The sequence below is a fragment of the Trichosurus vulpecula genome, chromosome 2 (genome assembly GCF_011100635.1).
Source record: "Trichosurus vulpecula isolate mTriVul1 chromosome 2, mTriVul1.pri, whole genome shotgun sequence".
Classification (NCBI taxonomy): domain Eukaryota; kingdom Metazoa; phylum Chordata; class Mammalia; order Diprotodontia; family Phalangeridae; genus Trichosurus; species Trichosurus vulpecula.
The window spans coordinates 266,309,779-266,329,904 of NC_050574.1; the positions used below are offsets into that span (position 1 = coordinate 266,309,779).

The 20,126-nt window shown below is 36.2% G+C and overlaps 1 protein-coding gene across 1 annotated transcript in view; it reads right to left on the reverse strand.

Moving 5' to 3' along the window:
- Positions 1–2,537: 2,537 nt before the first annotated feature.
- The window catches only part of JHY (junctional cadherin complex regulator), a 137,952-nt gene continuing 120,363 nt past the window's right edge, over positions 2,538–20,126 (reverse strand). The window contains exons 6-8 of the mRNA XM_036745236.1: positions 18,121–18,201; positions 7,209–7,337; positions 2,538–3,189 (exon numbers count right to left, since the gene is read on the reverse strand). Coding sequence (XP_036601131.1) covers positions 2,983–3,189; positions 7,209–7,337; positions 18,121–18,201 — 417 coding nt within the window. The 3' untranslated portion in view covers positions 2,538–2,982. The remainder of the gene's footprint in view (positions 3,190–7,208; positions 7,338–18,120; positions 18,202–20,126) is intronic.

The window sequence follows — 20,126 nt, forward strand, 5'->3', positions numbered from 1 at the left end:
AAGTCCTTGGAATAATAATATACAGTTCAGTGTCTATATGGGTCTTTGTGGGGTAAAAATGGAATTCATAGTAATGTCAAGGTGTTATCTGTCTAGCAACCCCCTTAGAGAGGAATTTACCATTGGGTGGCACTATGAGTCCAAAGGACTTTAGGATCCTGGAAAAGACTCAGCAAAGAGGAAAGAGAATTGTATTAGTCATTTATGGGTCACTGAAAATCCTTTATATTTTTTCTGCATTTGTTTATGAGTATGTGTGAGTTATTTGTGCTTTCTCTATCTTCTGTGGAGTGGAATAAAGGCTGTCCTGTACCTGTCATTTGCACTGTTCCCTTGAATGCTGGCATCTATAGAATACCCTTGAGTGCTAGGTAAGGGGACCCTTTTTCCCTACACTGGTGGAAATCTAGATATGAAATATACATGAGCTATAGCCTGAGATTTCCTAGTACATGTGCTAAATAGGTTTATTATTTAGTGGAGGAGAGAAGGGTAATATTCCAAAACTGAACTCAGTATGTATGAACTCAGAGCTAGCAGAACAGGGGGAATGGGTTACATAAAGAAAGTACTTTATAAACTTTAAAGCACTACATAAATGTGAGCCATGCCAACCACTTATTCCCAAATGCCTTCAGTATTACCTTCAAGAGTCTCCATTCTTTGGAGACTCAAACACTTGAAGGGGGCTTGAGTGGCAGTTACAGCAGGAGATCTGGGATCTTCCAAATAACTGCTGTATGGTACTGCAAAAGTCACTGAATATCTGTAGCCCTCAATTTCCCATACATATAACCAGTAAGTTGGAGTAAATGATTTCTGAGGTCTCTTCTGGCTCCAAGATTACAAAAATCCTGACTTTTTGCATCCCCCTTTGTTAAACTACATGATGATAAAAAAGTACTAGGAATAACTTTCTAGTTCTTCATATCCTTTTCTATTTGATGTAATTGCCATTTTGCCTCTAATAGCATGGTGGCTTTGGGAGGGAGGTATCTAAATTTCTGTGTAGCTTTTATTTCACACCAAATTATAGAAAAAGTTTCTATGCCTTTAGGGAAAATCCAGAAATTGAGCACATATATACCCATATGTAGGAAAACACAACTTTGCCTCCACATAGAATTAATAGTAAGTATAACTAGATATGGCCATGCATATCTAAATTTTCCACAGAGGAGTAGGTAAATTAAGGAAATCACTATTCTCCAATAGTGGTTTATTTTAAGAAATGGAAATTTTACAGATGCATTTTCAGGTATAATAAGTAAAACTAATTATCAAAACTTACATTCAATAAATGACCCAAGTATGAATTAACAACTGTACAATTACTTAAATTTGCCTAGAATCATCTTGGAAGTGATGGTGGTGGCATAAGAGTAAAAACAGTTGAAATTATTCGAGATGTACAGATGCCAAAGAAAATTTTTGCAACCAGATAAAGATGAGTTTTTCTGAAACCTGCCCTTCTTCCAATTTTTTAATCTCTGTTGATGTTCTACCATCTACTCAGTAATCCAGATTCAGAACCTGGAAGCCACCTTTAATTTTTCCCTTCCCTTCCTCTCTCCTTCAATTGGCCCCCCAAATCCATTTCAAGGCTCTATCGACTGAGCCTCTACAACATCTCCTGCATCTGCCCCTTCTTCTCCGTGAACACTTCTACCACCTATTTGAGGTCCATATTACATCTTGCTTGAACAATGGCGCTACCCTCATTTCTTTCTCCAGCCTCAGTCTCCTGTCCAATCCACCCTCCAAAACAATAGTTTTAAGCTCTAAAGTTCAAAAGTGAGCTTCAGACTTTTGGAACATCCTGTATAATCAAACCACAGCTCTACAACTGTAGTCCTATTGTCTATAGGCTAAAGGAAAAACTCCTTAAACTAGAATGTAAGGATCTCTATAATCTAACTTTCTTTCTTCACTCTCCTCCCCCTTCGTGTCTTCTATATCTCAGAGAAATTGGAGTGGCCGGAGTTTCCCCAGTCTTGCCTGTACTCTCTAACCTCTGGCATTTGCACACATCATTTCCCATGCCTGAACCACCTCCCTATCTTCCCCTTTTGAAATTCTCTTTCTTGAAGACTCAGTTCAGGTGTCATCTTCATGAGACCTCCTTTATCCCCCCAGCTGAAAGGGATTTTTCCCTCAAATTTTCATATAGCATTTTATCAGGCTTTCTCTTTTGCTCTTCAAGTTGCGAACTGTGTTGTTTTTCATCTTTGTATTCCTAGTACCTAGTGCTTGGCCTCTAGTAAGTGTTTAATAATGCTTGTCATATCGAAATGAATCTTTTTGAGTATATTTCTTCAGATCTGTCTGAATTCAGTTGGGTAGTTTTGGATCCATTCAGTTAAATCTAATAATATGCTTTACCTTGATGCTTTCTGAACTGAAATCTGTTCATCTTGAATGGCTACAGCAAAATGTGCTCCCATTTCTGGATTTTTCCACAATAGATATATACACATATATATTATTTAAGAAATTCCATCTATGATTTTCAGTTTTATGAAATAGTGATTCAAAATTGTGCTCAATTAGTCCATGTAAATTTTATTGTGGGAGAAAATGAAATTCTTTTAAAAATATTTTCCTTAACAAGAAAGAGACAAAGTATGAGCTGATTAATTTCACGTAACATCATTGGTAACATTTTGTAAAACAAAAATATGCATATTTTAAAATTAAAAACATCCAATATTAATAAACTACAAGGCTTTATTGTCTGGTCATTAGTCAGACCAAATTCTTACTGATTTGAAAAGTAAATGATTTCAATATGATTTCTGACCTAAAGGAAAGCAGATTACGGAACCATGTAATATGGCCTGATGTTTTTAATCCCATGGAAACACATAGAGACTGTATCCTGATTAGAATGAAAGGCAGTTACTGTCTACAGGGATGAATTGGATTGGAGTTCCCTTTTTTCATATACCTTGTCCCTATTAGGTCTTCATAAGGACACATTTTCTACACGATGTGAAGGACTTTGAAAGCTGCTACAGCCTGTTTTTCTCTTTCGTGTCTGCTCTGTAGCATTTCTAGCAATGAGATTTCAGGTAAATTCCTTTCTTTTCCAGAACAAGACAGATTTCCCTTTTGCTTTGATTCTTGATCATTCAGATTCGATGCCAAAACTGGTTTAGGTTTCGGAATTTTCCTAGCATATTCCAAAGCCTGAAAATATGAAGATTAAAATTCATTTGAAAGGGAAAGTGAGACCAGACTGCCATCTATACAGTCAATTTTAGAAAATAGCTATTTGTATTATAAAGGAACTTTTTAGTAGTAACCTGCTCTTCTTCTATCATACTCAAAATCATGTAAAAAACAGAGATCAAATTGAAAATGCACATAATTCAACATAATGCAACACAATTTAAACAAAATAAACTAAGCACAATACAATGCTGTGTAGGAAAAATGCACAGACCAAGATTGAATCACGTTTTCTTTTATTCTTGGAATGACCTCAGAATAAAATTCAGCTTTCTCAAAATGCCAGAGATGTGTACGTCTAATTTAGTCTGACATTCTCATTTCAACCAAGTTTCTTTTACAGAAATAGAAATAACTTTTCATCAAAAAAGGACTGATTTCAGCTGCAAACCAAATGCATAATCGCAGGTCATGTAAAATACAGCCATAGTCATAGAAGCATTACCATTCCTAGAGTTGTGGAATTCCAGAAGCTTTTTCATATAGGAAATCACCTTTTCTATTTGACGTACATTTAGAAAACCCAAGTGCTACTGAGAAACATTTAGTCTACTAGACACAATTTTCTTATTTTGAGGTCAATATAGAAAGATATTTCAATGTTTATAAAACTGTTGAATGGAATGTTAAAACTTATCATAGTTTCCAGCTTTAATATTTAATAGTACCAAATGTATAATGAAATAATAATAAAAAACATCTTCGGTAGCTGAAATAAGCACAAAAGTAAATTTAGGGTCAGCAATGGGGAAAAACACTCCCTAACAAAATTCTAGATCTTTCAGTGGCTGTTTATCATAATCATTGGATGTATCAAGAGGTATCAGGGTAGAGAGACTGAAGATGAGCCTTGGGGTCAGGATGACTTGGGATCAAACCCTACTTTTGATACATAATGGCTGTGTAATCCCGGGCAAGTCACTTAACTTGTTAAGATCCCAGCCAGAAAGCTTCTTAACTGAAGAGTTCTCCACATGTTTGGATTAAAAAAAGTTTTCTTATAGCACATATTGAATATGCTATTATACAATATTGTTACATAGTAATTTTAATGTGTTATATAATATAGCACAATAAACAAAAAAGGTATTTTATTGCTTTTCACTAATTTCAGTCCTGTTTGAATCTTTATAACTCCATTTGGGGTTTTCTTAGCAAAGGCACTGGAGTGGTTTGCCATTTCCTTCTCCAGCTCATTTTACATATGAGGAAACTGAGTCAAACAAGGTTAAGTGACTTGCCCAGGGTCATATAGCTACTACAATGTTGAAGCCAGATTTGAAGTCAGTCTTCCTGACTCTAGGCCCAGTACTCTATCCTACTATATCACATATTATCTTATTTGATTCTATAACAACCTTATAATTTATATAATTATTGAAAAGATGGTATGATTTCAATTTTAGAAATGAGGAAACTAATATTCAGAGAGGTCACAGTTGGTGCATGGTAAAGGTGAGTCTGAACCCAGGTCTTCCAATTCCACAAGCAATGCTTCCATTGTGTCGCCCCTTTCCAAGTCAATCCATTAATCAATCAACATTTATTACGTGTTTCCTGTTTTCCAGGGACTGTGGTAGGTACTAGGAATACAAAAGGAGGCAAAAGACAGCCCTGACCACAAGGAGCTTACGATCTAATAGAGAAGTCAGCATGTGAACAAATAAACTACAAAGCAAGTTATATATAGGACAAATAGGGAGTAACAGAAGGAAGGCACTAGAATTAAGAGAAGTTGGGGAAGGTTTCCTGTAAAAGGTGAGATGTTAAGTGGGACTTAAGGAAAGTCATGGAGGTCAGTAGTTAAAATGGAGGAGGGCAAGTGTTCCAGGCATAGGGGACATTCTGTGAAAATGCCCGGAGCCAAGAGATGGAGCGTTTTGTTCATGGAATATGCAGAAAGACAGCATCACTGGACTGAAGTGAAGGGAATAAGGTATAAGAAAGGTATGATGCTCTGGCCTCAGACACCTGACACACTTACTAGCTGTGTGACCTTGGGCAAGTCACTTAACCCCAAATGCCTTGCCTTTCTCCCTCCAAAAAAAAAAGAAAGGTATGAGGGGACTAGGTTATGAAGGGCTTTGAATGCCAAACAGACATTCTGTCTTTTCCCTGGAGGAAACAGGAAGCCACTAGAGTTTACTGTGTAGGGGGCTAACATGATTAGACCTGTGATTTAGGAAAATCACTTTAATGGCTGAATGGAGGATGGACTGGAGTGGGGAGAGGATTGAGACAGGCAGACCCACCAGTAGGCTACTGCCATAGGTAATGAGAGGCTGGTACCAGGGTCAGGGCTATGTCAGATAAGAGAAGGAGGAATATTCAGGAGATGTTGCAAAGGTGAAATTGACAGGCCCTGGCAACAGCTTGGATGGGGTGGCAAGAGTTAATGAGGTATCCAGGATGACTCCTAGGTTGAGAGTTTGAGGGACTGAAAGGAGGACATTTTGATCTACAGTAACAGGGAGGGTGGGCAGTAGTTAGCGGGAAAGACATTAAGTTCTATTTTGGACTTAATGAGTTTCAGATATCTAGCCGATATTTGGATCAAGATGTCTGAAAGGCAGTTGGAGATGGGAAACGAGGTCAGAGGAGACATTCAGGAAGGAAAGGTCAATTTAAGAATAAGCATAGAGATAGTAATTAAATCCATGGAAGCTGATGAGATCACCAAGTAAAGAAGCACAGAAGGAGAAGGGAAGAGGACCCAGGACAGAACCCGGAGAGACATCCTATGGTTAGAGGGTGTGATCTGGAGGAGGATTCAGCAAAGGAGCCAGAGAAGGGTTGGCCAGATAAGTTGAAGGAAAACCAGGAGAGAAGGGAGTCCTGAAAACCTAGAAGAGAGAATATCGAGGAGGAGAGAGTGATCAACAGTGTCAAAGGCTACAGAGAAGTTAAAGAGAATAGATTGAGAAAAAACCATTGGATTTATCAGCTAAGAGACCATTAGCAACTTTGGTGAGGACTGTTTTAGTGGAATAAGGTCAGAAGCCAGATTGTAAGAGGTTAAGAGGAGAGTCAAAGGAATTGACTTCTGTGGGAATTCCTTGTTAGACAATCTGCTGATTTGAATCTATTCACGAATAAATAAACAGATTGTACAAATAAAAAGTGGCACCATGGAAACTCAAGTGGATTGAGAACTTAAGGGACTTAGGACAGAAGGCTTAATTTAAACATTTAAAATATAACAGCCCTGAAAAGGAACAGGAAGTACAATTTCTAAAATCATCAGAGTATCATTTGTTCTCATTCAAAAGGTCTGACTTTACTGTCAAAACTGGATGTCTTTATTAAGTTAGAGGGCTGTGCTCCAAAGCCTTGTGACTTTGTAAATGCATTTTCACTAACTTCATGACTTGTGGTTGTATGACTTCTGTGTTTTATGAAATCTTTTTTTTTCTTGGATAGGTACTATAAAAATGTCCCTAATATTATCCTAACCTGGGGGTTGAGGTAGGGAGAAACAAAAAAGAATTCCTTCCAACATATGAACAAGAAATAACAGAAAGGATTAATTTCTTAGGTTATTTATGGTGAGATTAGAAAATGAAAGTGCTAATCAATTCATCTAGACATAGAAGGGCCCTTAATGATCACTTAGTCTAACCCATCACTTTACAGGTGAGGAAACTAAAGTGATAATCTTATTTCATAAAGACACTTCCTTATTTTACTTTTTACATGTTATAGGGCTGAGAGGAAATCCTACATAGGCAAAAATGCATGTAGAGAATTAAGCTTAATGAACAAAGAACTAGGTGGCTGGCTTAAGATGGCACCATATGTTTGATGAGTGTTAAATATTATTTAATAACATTATGTAATTACTTTAGATTGAGTGTTTCTTTGGTAGGAAAGAAACCCACTAATATATTTTAGGCTTCAAAAGGGAGAAAGGGGTCAAAATTTGGCTTATGATTAAATCCTTGTTTGAACCCAGATCCTGGTGTGAGAATTCATCTTACCTTCTGACGAGAAATGGAGGGTTTACTCTCCGGTTTTGCTGTTTGTGGTTTTGACCCAGAGGACAGAGCTTTCATGTTGTACTCCTTAACCTGTTTTGCATATTCTTTCTGTTGCTTTAATGTTTTGATCTGTTCAAAGAAATAAGATTTGTGGTGAGATTCTGGTTACCATTCAATACCAGATCTCCCTGTTCTAAATTCATAATCATTGCAGGCCTCAACAGATGATTAACAATAGAAAAAAATGTGACAGTAATGAAATAGTTAAATTAATTTTCCTCTACACACATGATCTTTTTCTGCGCAGCAGTGTCTGTTCGGCAATAGCATATGCATGATATACTTCGCAGTGCATAATTCACATGTATCCACTTCTCTGTTGCATTCATCCTATTTATTTTCAATTTTGCTTCTAACTTTAAACAATACGCTCTTTCTATGCCATTTCCAATAGAAGAAAGAACAAAGTAGATATATTTTACTGAGTTGGAAATGGTTTACTCTTAAGTAGTTTCTCTGTAGCCACTCTTAGAAATTAAAAAAAATTTGAACTTAAACATCAAATAAGATGAGCATTTCTACATACAGAGCAACAGAGAGGCTTGAACATGCAGTCATGTATCTGCACCACGTACAGCTTGCTTCTGTCTGCAAGTATATAACAAATTTGATGTATTATTTTCAAAGCCATCTTATTTAAGTATGTTTTCTATTAACCTTCCTTCTGGTTTTTTTTGGTGCATTTAACTTTGCCCAAAGGAATGTTATATGGAAGGGAGTAATTATTTCTCTATATGTAAACCCCATAATTAATTTTTTTAACATTGAGAATAGTGATATATACATTCTTTGTTTCTTTAGCCCTTTATGAGTGGAAATTAATCTTTTCATGACCTATAAAAATTAGTTTGCTAAGCAAATAACATGTATATATAGTTTCAAAGGAAATGTTAAGTCCATAGAAGGGTACAAATGTAACATTTTATATAAAATAAAAATAGTTTTAAAATCCTTCAAAGGCCCTGTATTTCTTTCTTTTTTCTTTTCATTTTGGTAACCCTACTGCTAGTCCCAATTCCTCCCAACTCTCCCTCCTCTAAACTGAAAAAAAAAACCCAAAATATCTATATCAAATAGGCATAGTCAAGCAAAACAAATCCCCACACTGGCCATGTCCAGAAATATCTGTCTCATTCTGTACCTTGAGTTCATTATTTCACTGAAGTAGGTAGTACGTTTCATCATTTGTCCTATGGAATTGTGTTTGGTTACTGCACCAAACAGAATTCTTTTCTTTTAAAGAAATTTTAAAATTTATTTTTAACATTTAAAGAAATTTGAATTCCAAGTTCTCTCCCTTCTTTCAGCCCCTCCCCTATTTGTGGAAAAGGAAGCAATATGACATAAATTATACATGTGAAATCATACAAAACATATTTCCACATTAACCATGTTACATACACACACACAAATAATAAAAGTGAAAAATTATACTTTAATTTGCACTCAGGTTCATCAGTTCTCTCTCTGGAGGTGGAGAGCACTTTTCATCATGAGTTCTTCAGAATTATCTTGGCTCACTGTATTGAACAGAGCAGCTAAGTTTTTCACAGTTGAGTGATCAGAATTCTTAAGTCTTTCTTGGTTTTCTTTATAGTGTTGTAATTGTATAGTTTTTCTCATGGTTCTGCTCACTTCACTCTGTATCAGTTCATACAAATCTTCCCAGGTTTGTCTGAAACTGTTCTTTTTGTCATTTCTTACAGTATAATACCATTCCATTACACTAACATACTATTTGTTTGGCTGTTACCCAATTAATGGGTACCCATAAACATCCAGTTTTTTCTACTATGAAAAGAGCTGCTGCACATATTTTGTATATACCAGTTCTTTTCATCTTTGATTTCCTTCCTGGCTCAAGGACAGCTTGGTAACTTTTTGCTCTCCAGAGTAACTGGACCAACTCATGGTACTACCAACAGTGTAGCAGTGTGCCTATTTCCCCTCAGCTTTTCTCTGTTTGTAATTTCTGTTTGTATTTGCTCTGAAGTTCAGGGTGCTGACTTTTCCCCCTCGACTAAGTGAATGACATATCTATGTTTGATTAAAGTGAGAATGTAAACCCCTTAAAGTTACTTTCCTTAGAAAAGAAGATCAAAGAACCCGTGCTAGCAGCCCTCCTGTGTGCTGGTGTTATTGGTCTTATACCTCCACAGCAGCTGCTAGCAACATTGTTGTTACACACACACACACACACACACACACACACACACACACACACCAGTCTGTGCTCTGAGTCCATCACCTCTTTGGCAGTAGGTGAGCAGCAGGTTTCGTTATGAGTCCTCAGGAATTGTGGTTGGTTATTGTGTTGATCAGAGTTTGTATACATGTATACAATACATGCATATGTTTTATGTCTGTTTTAATCAGCTAAGATCTATCTCTTTACACTGTCCCTTCATCTCCACATACATATTTGTATCTAATAGTAGTCTTCTCTAGGGTGGAGTGGGGAGGGAGAAAAAAATAAAAGTATACAGCAGAGAAAAAAACACTTAGAAGGAAGCACAGAAAACCAGGGTAGCTTTGAAAACAATGTATAGTATTTATTAATTTTTTAAAAAAGTAAGCAATGTGAAATTGAAATTCATAGTTTTATGTTGAATCCTCTTTTTATGTTGTGCTGTGTACTTGGTAATGTTCTTTTTTTGTCTTTTTGTATTTAAGTTCAAAACAAATAAAAAATTAAAAAAAAAACTTCATGGTGGTAGTTCCTAAACCATTGTGTGATTCTGACTGTGGGTCCTTGGTAATTGAACTCTTTTGACTCCTTGCTGTATTTTTTCTTTCACTTAGAAGCTCTGAATTTTGGTTATGACATTGGTGGGAGTTTTGATTTGGGGATTCCTTTCAGGAGCTGACTGGTATATTCTTTCTTATTTTCATTTGCATAGTTGTTCCAATAGATCTAGGCAGTCTTCATTAATAGTATGTGAAATATGTTCCTCAGGCTTGATTTTTTTTTTCATTTTGGGCATGGTTTTCAGTTACTCCAATGATTATTAGATTTTATCTTATTGACCCATTTTTCTAAAACAGTTGTATTAGGTATCTGTATATAAGAAATATCTCACATTTTCTTCTATTTTTTTTCAGGTGTTTGATTTTGTTCTACCATTTCTTGTTTTTTTTTTTTATGGAGTCACTGATTTCTGTTTGGTCCTTTTGGATGAGTCTGTTTCTTAGGTGATGTTTTATACTACTTATGCCAATCTACGAATTCTCCTTCCAAGTTCTTTCTCTAAACCTCTCATTTCTTTTTCAATTCATTCTTCTAGAGCTTATTTCATGATACTATTTAAAAGCTTTTGTTTAATTTTTTTCCAGGAATTCCAAATGACCTTGTGGCTAAGCTGTGTTTTTGCTTGAGATTTTCCTTCTAAAAGTTTTGGAATTGTTCTCTTCTTCTGAGTTTGTATCTTGGGTGTCCTAGGAGTCATAATAGTCCTTTCCTCCTCCTCTAACTCCTCCTCCTCTCAGTTTTCCAGCCTTACTTCCTGAATTGGGATTTTGTTTGAGCCTGGCTTAGCTTCTAGAGGGAGTTTCTACTTGGACTTCCTTATCAGTCTTTAGTCTGATGCTCCTTCTCCATTTTTACTGGAATAGTTGTGCAGAAGAGCTAGGCTGTACCATTTCATTTCACTCAGACCACTTGTCAGCCAACATCTCTATAGCAACAATTTGTTTTGTTTTAAATAAGTTTTGTTATTTTATAACACCATAATTTTCCCAAGTGCATTTCTTCCTCCCTTTCCCAGAGGGGCATCCTATGTAACAAATAGCATTTTCTAAAATACAAAAAAGAAAAAGAGGAAAAAAAACATAACTGATCAATACATTGAAAAAGTCTGAAAATATGTGCAACATACAACATTTGCAGACCTTCTACCTCTGAAAAGGGATGGGGGAAGTTGTCTTCTCATGTATCTTCTTTGGAGTCATTCTTGTTCTTTATGATTTTGTAACATCCATTTTTTGGTGGTTGTTCTTTTAGTTTACATTGTTCTAATGATTATGTATATTGTTTTCTTTCCCCCAATAACATTTTTTCCAATTACACGTGAAGATAGTTATCAACATTCACTTTTATAAGACTTTGAGTACCAAATTTTTCTCACTCCTCCCCTTTCCCCTCCCCAAGACAGAAAGTAATCTGATATAGGTTTGTATATTGTTTTGTTGCCTATGCTTGCTTTACTCTCCATAAGTTCATGAGGCTCTTTCCTTGCTTCTCTTCATTCATCACATTCATCATTTCTTATAACACAATTCATGTACTACACTATTTAGCCAGTCCCCCAACAGATGGGTATCTTCTTTGTTTTCAATTCTTAGCTATCACAAAAAGTGCTACTACAAATACTTTGGCACATATCGGGACTTTTTTATTATTAATGGCCTCCTTGGGGCATAAGCCTAGTAGCAGAATCTATCTCTGGATCACAGAGTTTGTATATCACTTTATTTGCATAATTCCAAATTGCTTTCCAAAATGGCTGCATTAAGAGCTCCACCAGCAACGCTCTAGCATGTCTACCTTCCCACAATTCCTCCAATATTGAATACTCCCATCTATGGTCATCTTTGAAAATTTGCAGGGTATGAGATGAAACCTCAAGGTTGTTTTGTTTTGCCTTTCTCTTAATATTAATGATTTGAATCATGCTTTCATATATCAGGTAAGAGTTTGTAATCCTTTTTTTGAGAAGGTTTAGTTCTTTTGACCACTTATCTATTGTGGGTAGCTTTTGGCTATATAAACAAACACATACATACACATATTATGTATATACATATATATACATACATATACACACAAGTGTGCATGTACATACATATATCTACATAGGTAAATCCACTACATACATCTACATACACATATGTATTTGTTTATATATATTGGATACCAAACCTTTGAGAAATTTGATACAAAGATATTTCCCCCCATTCAACTGCCTTTCTTCTTATTTTAGGTTCATTAATTCTGTTTGTGTAGAAACTTTTCAGTTTCATATGATCAACATTTTCTATTTTATCCTTGATAATCACCTCTATCTCTTGTTTGGTTAAGAATACATCCCTTTCCCACAGCTGTGAAATGTATATGATCTGCTTCTTCTCTCACTTTTAAAAATTGCATGGTCTTTAATATTATGATCATGCAATCCATTTAGAATGTATCATGGAATACAACATAAGGTGTTGGTCTAACCCTGATTTCTGCTAGACTACTTGCTGGGTTTCCCAAAAGTTTTTTTTTTATCAAATAGAGTTCTTTTCTAAATAATTTGTTTTCCAGTTTATAGAACACTGGGTTATTTAGTTCCATTGTTCCTGATTTTCCCTTGCTTATTCTGTTCCATTAATCTACTCCTTTTTAAACCAATACCATATGGCTTTGATAACTTCTGCTTTATAATATAGTTTTAGGTCCAGAATATTCCCCATTTGTCCTTACCTCTTTTCATCATTTCTCTTGATATTCTAGATCAGTGGTGTCAAACTCAAATACAAATGGGAACCACTAAGCTGTACATAATGATCCCTGCGGGCTGTATATTGACTTAGTTTTAAAATATAATATTATATGTTTTATTGTGTTTTTATTTATTTTGTTAAATATTTCTCAATTACATTCTAATCTGGCTTGGGCTGCACTCAGGTGTATTGTGGGCTGCATAAAACACACAGGCTATATGTATGACATCTCTATTCTAGATCTCTTATTTTTCCAAATGAATTCTGTTATTATTTTAGCAAGTTTCATAAAGCATTCCTTTGATAATTTGATTGATATAGCATTAAAATGGCAAATTAACTTTGGTAGTATTGTCATTTTTATTATATTGGCATGGTACAGACAGGAGCACGGACTATTCTTCCAGCTATTTAAGTTGTTCTTTCTTTCTTTAATGAGCACTTTGTAATTGAATCTAAACAAGTCTTCTGAGTGCTTGCGTAAATTTATCACCAGATATTTTATGTATCTTGTTATTCGGAATGGGATTTCCCTTCCTATTATTGCCTCTTGGATTTTTTTATAATTATATAAAATGCTGTTGATTTTTGAGGGTTTATTTTATTTTGGCAAAGCTTTTGTCTCTGTTTATATTTTTGATGACTACATAGGATTTTCTAAGAAAACCATCATATCACCCACAAATAGGCATTATTTCTACTTTCTTTCCTCTCACTCTTTTCTTAACTCCTTACAATCTGGTTTTTGACCTTATTCCACTAAAACTGCTCTCTCCAAAGTTACTAGTGATCTCTTAGTTGACAAATCCAATGGCTTTTTCTCAACCCTCATTCTCCTTGGCCTCTCTGCAACCTCTGACACTGTTGATCACTCTTTCCTCCTTGATATTCTTTCTTCTTCAGGACATCACTCTTTCCTGGTTCTCTTCCTAACCATCTGACCACTCCTTCTCTGTCTCCTTTTGGATCCTCCTCCAGATCATTCCTTCTAACTATAGGAGTCCCTCAGGGTTCTGTCCTGGGTCCTCTTCTTTTTTCCCTCTCTGCTACTTCACTCAGTGATCTCATCAACTCCCACGGATTTAATCACCATCCCTATGTTGATGATTCTTAAATCTACCTGTCCTGCTTTAACCACTCTGTTGATCTCCAATCTCCCATCTCCTACTGCTTTTCAGACATCTCAAACTGGATGTCCACTAGACATTTGAAACTCACAATGTCCAAAACAAAACTCATTTTCTTTCCCCCAACCCTTCCCTCCTTATCCTCCCAGTCCCTCAGGCTCATGACCAAGGAGTCATCCTGGTTTCCTCATTATCTCTTACTCCTCCATATCCAAACTGTTGCCCAAGCGTGTCAATTTTATCCTCTGCAACATCTCCTGACTGTGCCCCCTTCTCTCCTCTGACATGGCCAGCACTCTGGCGAAGGCCCTCATCATGCCTAGGTACTGCAGTTGCCTAATGGTGGATCAGCCTGCCTCTCCCCACTCCAATTCATCCTCCATCCAGTCACCAAAGTGATTTTCTTATAAACCCAAATCTGATCATGCCACACAACACCCCCCCCTTTCAACTCCAGTGGTTCCCTATTGCCTCTAGGATCAAATACAAAAATCTTCTGTTTGGTATTCAAAGCTCTTCATAACCTAGCCCCCGTCCTACCTTTCCAGACTTCTTACATCTTACTTCCTACCAATATTTGTCGATCCAGTGACACTGGCTTCCTGGCTGTTGAATGAACAAGACACTCCATCTTTTGTTCCAGGCATTCTCTCTAGCTGTCCTCCATGCCTGAAACAATCTCCTTCTTACATTCCTACTAACCTCCCTGGCTTCCTTTAAGTCCCAACTAAAATCTTATCTTTTACTGGAAAACTTTCCCAACCCCTCAATTCTAGTGCCTTCCCCCTGTTAATTATTTCCTACTCATTCTGTATTTAGCTTGTGTTGTATGTATTTGTTTGTATGTTGTCTCCCCAATCAAACTGTACGCTCCTTGATGGCAGGGATGACTTTTTGCCTCGCTCTGTATCCTTAATATTTAGCATAGTACCTGGCACACATTAGGCACTTAATAAATGTTTATTCACTGATTTCCTCTTTACCTATCTTTATGCCTTCAATTTATCTTGTTCCATTACTATTGTTAGCATTTTCAGTACTATATCAGGTAACAACAGTGGGGACAGTGGGCATCATTTCTTTACTTCCATATTTACTGGGAAGGGTTGCATAAGATGCTTTTGATTTTAGACAGATTTTTTTATTTTTAACATTAATTTAATTTCATTTTCAGTTCTAAATTCTCTCTCTTTCCTCTTCTCCCTCACTTGCCCTTTGAGAAGACAAAAAACCAAACCCATTACAAATATATATGCATATATGTGTATAGTTATACAAAACTAATTCCCACATTAGCTATGTTCCCTCCTCCTTCCCCCCCACCAAAAGAAAAAAAGAAAAGGAAAAATGCTTCAATCTGCACTCTGAGTCTATCAGATCTCTATTTGGAGGTGGACAGAATGCTTTATCATGAATCCTTTGGAATGCTGGTGGTCGTTGTGCTGATCAGTTTCTAACTCTTTCAAAGTTGATTATTTTTATAGTAGTGTTGTTACTGTATAAATTGTTCTCTTGGTTCTGCTCACTTCATTTTGCATCAGCTCATATAAGTTTTCCTAGGTTTTTCTGAAACCATGCCCTTGATCATTTCTTACAGCACAAAAGTATTCTTTCACATTCATATACCATTACTTACTCAGCCATTCTCTAATTGGCATCCTCTCAGTTTCCATTTCTTTGCTACCACAAAAAGAATTGCTAAAATATTTTTGTACACATGGGTACTTTTTCTTTGATCTCCCTGGGGTAGCTATATTGCTGGGTGAGAGGGTATGCATAGTTTAATAACTTTTGGGGGCACAGTTCCAAACTGCTTCTCAGAATTGTTAGACCAGTTCACAGCCCTGCCAACAATTCATTAAAGTATTGTCAACTTAATCAATCTGATGGGTGTGAGGTGTTACCTCAGAGTTAATGATTTAGAGCATTTTTCCCATGTGGCTATTGCTAGTTTGATTTCTTCCTCTGAAAACTGCTTATTCATATCTTTTGATTATTTTTGATAATGTTTTCATTATGGGTCCTTCTATGCCTATACTTTGAAGTTTTTTAAAGCAGAAATGAATGTTGTACTTTGCTGAAAGCTTTGTCCACAACTATAGAGAAGATCATGTGGTTTTGGATATTTTTATTTTTAATAAGATTAATTATATTGATTATTTTCGGAATTTGGGGGCAGCTAGGTGTTGCAGTGAATAGAGTGCAGGGCCTGGAGTCTGAAAGACTAGAGTTCAAATCCTGCCTCAGATGCTTAATAGCTATGTGACCAAGTCACTTCACCTCTGTTTGCCTCAGTTTCCTCATCTGTAAAATGGGTATGTTGTTATTTTTCCTTTGTTTTTGAAGAAGACCAATGACATCACAGGTTGACATCTTGACATTTGTGAACAGTATTTAAGTGAGGTAGAGCTCTGCAAAATCATCATCCTCACTCTTTCTTACAGTCAGCAAAGTCCAGTGGCAAGACACAAGTCAGGACTACTGGTGATGGCCTGAGATGCAGTGGATGACCTTGGTATCTTCAATGTTTGACCAGGCTCTAAGCATGCTTCAGCTACCTTCTTAGCTATTGGGACAAACTGTTCTCATCCACCCATCCTACTTGGGGAGGTCTTCACACCCTCCTAACTCATCAACAGGTTTGTGGCCATTTAGTTACACTCAGTCTGGTTTAGCCTATCTGCTGAGATGCTTTACTGGTGTGTGGCCACTGAACATTCTATGGCTTCTTGGAGCCACGTGTGAGAGCTGAGTGCCAGGTGGACACCAAAGGTGGATCAGAAGCCTGGAAAAAGGTTCAGCAAGCCCTCCTACCAGAGGTGCTAGTACATAGGGGTCCCAGGGTTCTTGTGAGGATCAAATAAGGTAAAACTTATAAAGCTATTAGCACAGTGCATAGCACTATATAAATGTAGATATTATTATTATCATTATTATTATAACTTTGGAATAAATTCTACTTGCTCATGATCAGTTTGATGACTGGTGATTTGAACATGATGGTTTCTTGGATGAAGTGCTATAGTCCATCAGGATTTTATTTAGAACTTTAGAATTTATATTCATTAAAGCCTATAGTTCTCTTTCTGTTCTTTAACCTTACCTGGTTTAGGTTTTAGGTATTTGTCTCAAAAAGGAAATCTGGTAGGTGCTTTCTCAGTTCTGGAGGATAATTTGTATAGGATTACTACTAACTCTCCTTTAAAAGTTTGATACAATTCTCCTATGAATCCATTTGTACCAGGGACTTTATTTTCCTTTGGTAGTTCTTTTATAATTCTATTTCCTTTTCTGAGATTAGGTTATTTAAGATCTCTGTTTCATCTTCTGTCAGTTTGATTATTTTATATTTTTGAAGATATTCCTCAGATCCTTTTGTGTCCTCAGTTTTGTTAGCATATAACTGTGCAAAGCAGGTTCTGATAATTCTTTTTATTTCTTGTTTTTTATTGTGATTTAACCTAGTTTGTTTGCTACTTTGTTAATATTTTTTAAGCCCTCTTCTTTTTAATCAGATACAGTCACTCTTGAAAACTAATAAGATTTTTCCATTGGCAAGGACCAACATCCACATAACATAACATTTACAGCTAATTTTTCAAATTATTTTTTCCAATAACAAGTATTTATTTTCTCTTCCTCACCTTCATCCTAGCCCTTGGAAAAACCCTTGAAACAAATATTCATAGTTAAGCAAAACAAATTCCTATACTAGTTATGTATAAAAAAACGTATATTTTATTCTCCATAGTTAGTACATCTCTCCATCAGGAGATGGGTAGCATTCTACATCATTGGTCCTCTGGAATTATGGCTAACCCCTGCATTGGTCAGAGTTCTTACATCTTTTTAATATTGACCTAATTTTAATTGTAGGCATATTTTCTATTGGAATACAATTTTGGGGCTTTACAACTAACTGAAATACACGCAAATTGATGGTTTGGTTTGTATTGGTTTTATGGAAAAGGAGTGGTCTGGGCTACTGTCATTCCTTTTGCTAGACATGGCTGTTAAAAATTCTAAATTCAAGTGAAGTTAAGCGCTTATTATGTGCCAAAGACTATGCTAACTGCATCAGTACATCAAGGAGCTCACTTTCTAAAGGACTTCCAAGACAAAAATTAGGATTAGGGGTTGTTTTTATGAATCTCTCTATATAATGTTTGGCTTAAAAGTGCAGGAACAGCATAACATATCAGTTTTATAGAGGGAGGTTAAACATTGTATGTTGCACTCACTTTGTCTTTGATGGACTCAAAGTCAGGTCCAAGGCCTCCAAGTTTCACATCTTTTTTCTGGTAACCTTTCATCCTATAATTCTAAAAATGCAATCAGAGAAAAAGAGTTAGAGAGTGTCCTTTAAATGCTTACACGTAGCCCAGTACTCCATACGCTTGAAAGGGAAAATTATAAAAATGAAGAATGAACAGAGAGCTTTAGAGATTTGTATCTTAGCCATTCCTGGATTCTCAAACTCAATATTAACACTGTGATTTGTGACCTATGAATTAATATCTGTCTTAATTTTTCTACTTCTAAAACAGGGATGATTTAAAACTTCTGAAATTGATTGTTTCTCAAACTGTGTTATTATTCTTTTTTTATTTTTTATTTTTAGTTTACAACATACAGTTCTACAGAATTTTGAGTTCCAGATTTTCTTCCCTCCCTCCCCACCTCCCTCCCCAAGACAGCATGGAATCCCATGTAACTTCCACTTGTAACTTTGCATTGAATTAATTTATACACTAGTCAAGTTGTGGAGAAGAATTATGACCAATGGAATGAATCGTGAGAAAGAAGAAACAGAACCAAAAAAAACCAAACCAAAAACAAAAACAAAAAAGAGAAAAAAGGGGGGAAAAGGCGAGCATGAAGTGTGCCTCAATCTGCATTCATACTTCATATTTCTTTCTCTGGATGTATTTAGCATTGTCCATCGTGAGTCCTTTGAAGTTGTCTTTGCACATTGTGTTGCTGAGGAGAGCAAAGTCTGTCAGGGTTAGTCCTCACAGAATCCACATATCCGTAGTTGTGTAAAATGTTCTCCTGGCTCTGCTCCGCTCACTCAGCATTATGTCGTGTAGGTTTTTCCAGGTTGCTATGAAGTCCGTATCATCCCCATTTCTTACAGCACAATAGTATTCCATTACCTTCATATACCACAGCTTGCTCAGCCATTCCCCAATTGATGGGCATCCCTTTGATTTCCAATTCTTAGCTACCACAAAAAGAGCTGCTATAAATATTTTTGTACATATGGGTCCTTTTCCCACTTGTGTAATCTCTTTGGGATACAACCCTAGAAGTGGTATTGCTGGGTCAAAGGGTATGAACATTTTTATAGCCCTTTGGGCATAGTTCCAAATTGCTCTCCAAAATGGCTGGATCAGTTCACAACTCCACCAGCAATGTAACAATGTTCCAATTTTCCCACATCCTCTCTAGCATTTATCATTTTCCTGTTTTGTTATTTTAGCCAATCTGACAGGACAGATGTGGTATCTCAAGAGTTTGTTTTGATTTGCATTTCTGTAATCAGTAGTGATTTAGAGCATTTTTTCATATACCTATAGATATCTTTAATTTCTTCCTCTGAAAACTGTCTGTTCATATCCTTTGACTATTTCTCAATTGGGGAATGACTTGTATTCCTATATATTTGGCTCAGTTCTCTGTATATTTTAGAAATGAGGCCTTTATCAGTGACACTAGTTATAAAGATTTTCTCCCAATTTTCTGCTTTCCTCCTAATCTTTGTTGCTTTGGCTTTTTTTTTGTACAAAAACATTTCAATTTAACATAATCAAAATTATCCATTTTGCATTTTGTAATGCTTTCTATCTCTTGTTGGGTCATGAATTCTTTTCTTTTCCATAAATCTGATAGGTAAACTATTCTTTGCTCTCCCAAATTGCTTATAGTTTCAGCCTTTATTCCTAAACCATGAACCCATTTTGACTTTATTTTGGTATATGGTGTAAGACATTGGTCTATGCCCAGTTTCTGCCCTACCATTTTCCAATTTTCCCAACAGTTTTTGTGAAATAGTGAATTCTTAGCTCAGAAGCTGGATTCTTTGGGTTTATCAAAGAGAAGATTGCCATAGTTGTTGACTACTGCGTCTTGTGTACCTATCCTATTCCACTGATCCATAACTCTGTTTCTTAGCCAGTACCAGGTAGTTTTGATGACTGCTGCTCCATAGTACAGTTTAATATCTGGTATGGCCAGGCCACCTTCT